The sequence below is a fragment of the Lactuca sativa genome, chromosome 4 (assembly GCF_002870075.4).
Source record: "Lactuca sativa cultivar Salinas chromosome 4, Lsat_Salinas_v11, whole genome shotgun sequence".
Lineage (NCBI taxonomy): Eukaryota > Viridiplantae > Streptophyta > Magnoliopsida > Asterales > Asteraceae > Lactuca > Lactuca sativa.
The window spans coordinates 60,574,916-60,577,297 of record NC_056626.2 but is presented as its reverse complement, the minus strand read 5'-3'; the positions used below and the strand labels follow the sequence as shown (position 1 = coordinate 60,577,297).

The 2,382-nt window shown below is 40.1% G+C and overlaps 1 protein-coding gene across 1 annotated transcript; it reads right to left on the bottom strand.

The window, feature by feature from the left end:
* Window positions 1-523: 523 nt before the first annotated feature.
* LOC111878602 (AT-hook motif nuclear-localized protein 26-like) lies at window positions 524-2,027 on the bottom strand. The gene has a single exon (XM_023875121.3). It carries the CDS (start codon window positions 1,692-1,694, stop codon window positions 741-743), a length of 954 nt encoding a protein of 317 aa, XP_023730889.1. The 5' UTR covers window positions 1,695-2,027; the 3' UTR covers window positions 524-740.
* Window positions 2,028-2,382: the final 355 nt, after the last annotated feature.

Genomic DNA, 2,382 nt, shown 5'->3' with positions numbered 1-2,382 from the left:
TTTAGCAATTAAAAGGTAAAAGAACGAATTATAATTTTCTAAAGTAATTATTTAAAATAATTTATTTGGGAAGACGGTAATATATTTGAAATTGTTGAATGATGATGGAGAATAGAAAGTATACAATCATAAAATGTGGGGTTTCTAAAATGAGGTTTTTAAGGTTGATTTTTTTAAGTTGTTTTTGAGGTTTTTATGGGTGATGTTGCAAGAAAAGGAAACCTATAGACACGTTAAAATACTTAAACTAGGTAGCTTTTTTACATCTTCATTATATCTTTCAAGATTGTCCATTAACTAATTAAAGTCAAGAAAAAAAATTAAAAATTAAAAAATATCAATGAATGGAAGCCCCTGGAATATATATTTTCTAGGACCCAGAAAACCATACCAAATTTTGATTGTTAATTTGCTGTAACTTAACGACTTCTGTGCTATTTTTTTTTTTTTTTTTTGTTTCACTAACGCTATTCGAACACAAAGTCTGTTAATTTATTTGGAGAAGTTTTGAACATTTGATAAATATCATATATAATCGGTCGATATCCATTAGCGTCATAATTTCAACAACTGAAGGCCATATGGTAGGATATTTCACAAACTTTTTACACCCTAAATTCTTAAAGCAAACATGCTATCACAACTAGTTTAATATATGAAATCCGAAAAAGGAAGAGGTTTGCAAAGGTGAAATTAAATGAAAATAGAATGAACCGAAAGATCTGTTACACTCCTTCGCTTCAGAAAGGGGGACGATTTGCACCCCAATATGCATCTGTTGGCAATTGGCATGAATTTAGCAAGTTGGGAGGCAATCCATGAAATAACGATGGATTTCCATCGTTCATGAGTTGTTGTTGTTGGCTACCAATACCAGAAGGTGACCCTAGAGGCCCGTTTCCTGAACCTGGTGTAGTTTCTTCATCTTCAAGAGGAAGTCTCTCATACGCAGCATTCCCAAAAGATGCTGCCATGATCACTACAGGGCCCGACGCCAACAAAGGCCCCACTACTCCGCCTCCAACTACCTGTCCTTGACCACCAGCTAGGTAGATGGTCAATCCTGAAGCCGCAGGCGGAGCTGGCGGAGGAAGGAACGAACCAGACAGTGATAAGATCTCGAATCGCCCATGAAGTGTCACAACCGCCCCCGGTGCCGCTGGCTGCTTTAGTGTAACGTTGGTAACTGTGCCATTACCGCTTAATATACACACCCCTCTTTGCCTTCTCGTCGCAAAGTTCGATATACTTTCTTGAATATCACACCCATTAGCGACCTCCATCACATGGGACCTCAGCGCGTTCGCGCTATCTCTGGTGATGATTATGGGTGGCTTTGGTTTGTTCTTGGAGCCAGCTGGGCGGCCCCGAGGGCGTCTAGAGCCGCCACTTCCACCACCGCTGCTATGATCTCCTTCGCCACCGGTCACAACCGACGCCAATTCTCTATTACCATCATTGTTAATATTGTTGTGGTTTTCTTCACGCTCTCGCTTTTGGCCATGGTTGAGACTGCTACTTCCACCACTTTGCTCATCCTCCTCGGAATTTGGCTGCTGTTGATGATGCTGCTGTTGTTGCTGCTGATGGTGATGAACATGGTGTTGCTGAAACTGCTGGTGGTGGTGCAGCTGCAGATCTCTAGTATGAAAAGGAGGAGGTAGATGACGACCATGGGCAGTGACTGGATCCATCTTGAATTCTTGATCAAATACCCTCTAGGCAAGTAGCAAAGATGTTTTGTTGGCTTTCTTGAGGGTTTCTTCTCTAACCTTCACCAGTAAACCCAACCAAATTCTGAGCTGAATCTTCCATATTTGCAACTTCTTTCTCTCTACTCACTTTTCTGAATCCGCTAAGAAAATAATATATGAAGAATTTGGTTGCTGTTGGTGAAGGTTAGAGAGAGAGAGAAAGATGCTCTTCTTGTGCTGCTAAGTGTTGTTTGGGTTAGGGTTAGGTCATGAAGGAAGAGGAGAGAGATAAGTTTGCGTGCGCATGGGCGGTGTGGTGGGTCCTACGTTTGTCCCCCATTGTTACCCATGTTCCTCCCCAATTCTTGAGTTCTTGCTTCCACTTTTAGAGTTTCCTGTAGTAATTTTAATGTTATATACACTTAAAGCCTTGTTACATTTTTTAGCTTGGTTAATTCATTTGAAGTTTTTTAAAGCACATGATTTTTGTTAAAAAAAAATAATCAATACCATAAACCTCTTCTTTTAAGCCGCAAGAAACTTGTATAAAAAACACTATCAAAGATTCGCCAGAGATAACAAAACGTTCAATCAAACGCTTCCGGATTAGTACACCAATTTGACCAATCAGCATTTGAACCACTCCTAGCTCTGGTACTTAGCCAGAAGCCACCCTTTTGATGTCATT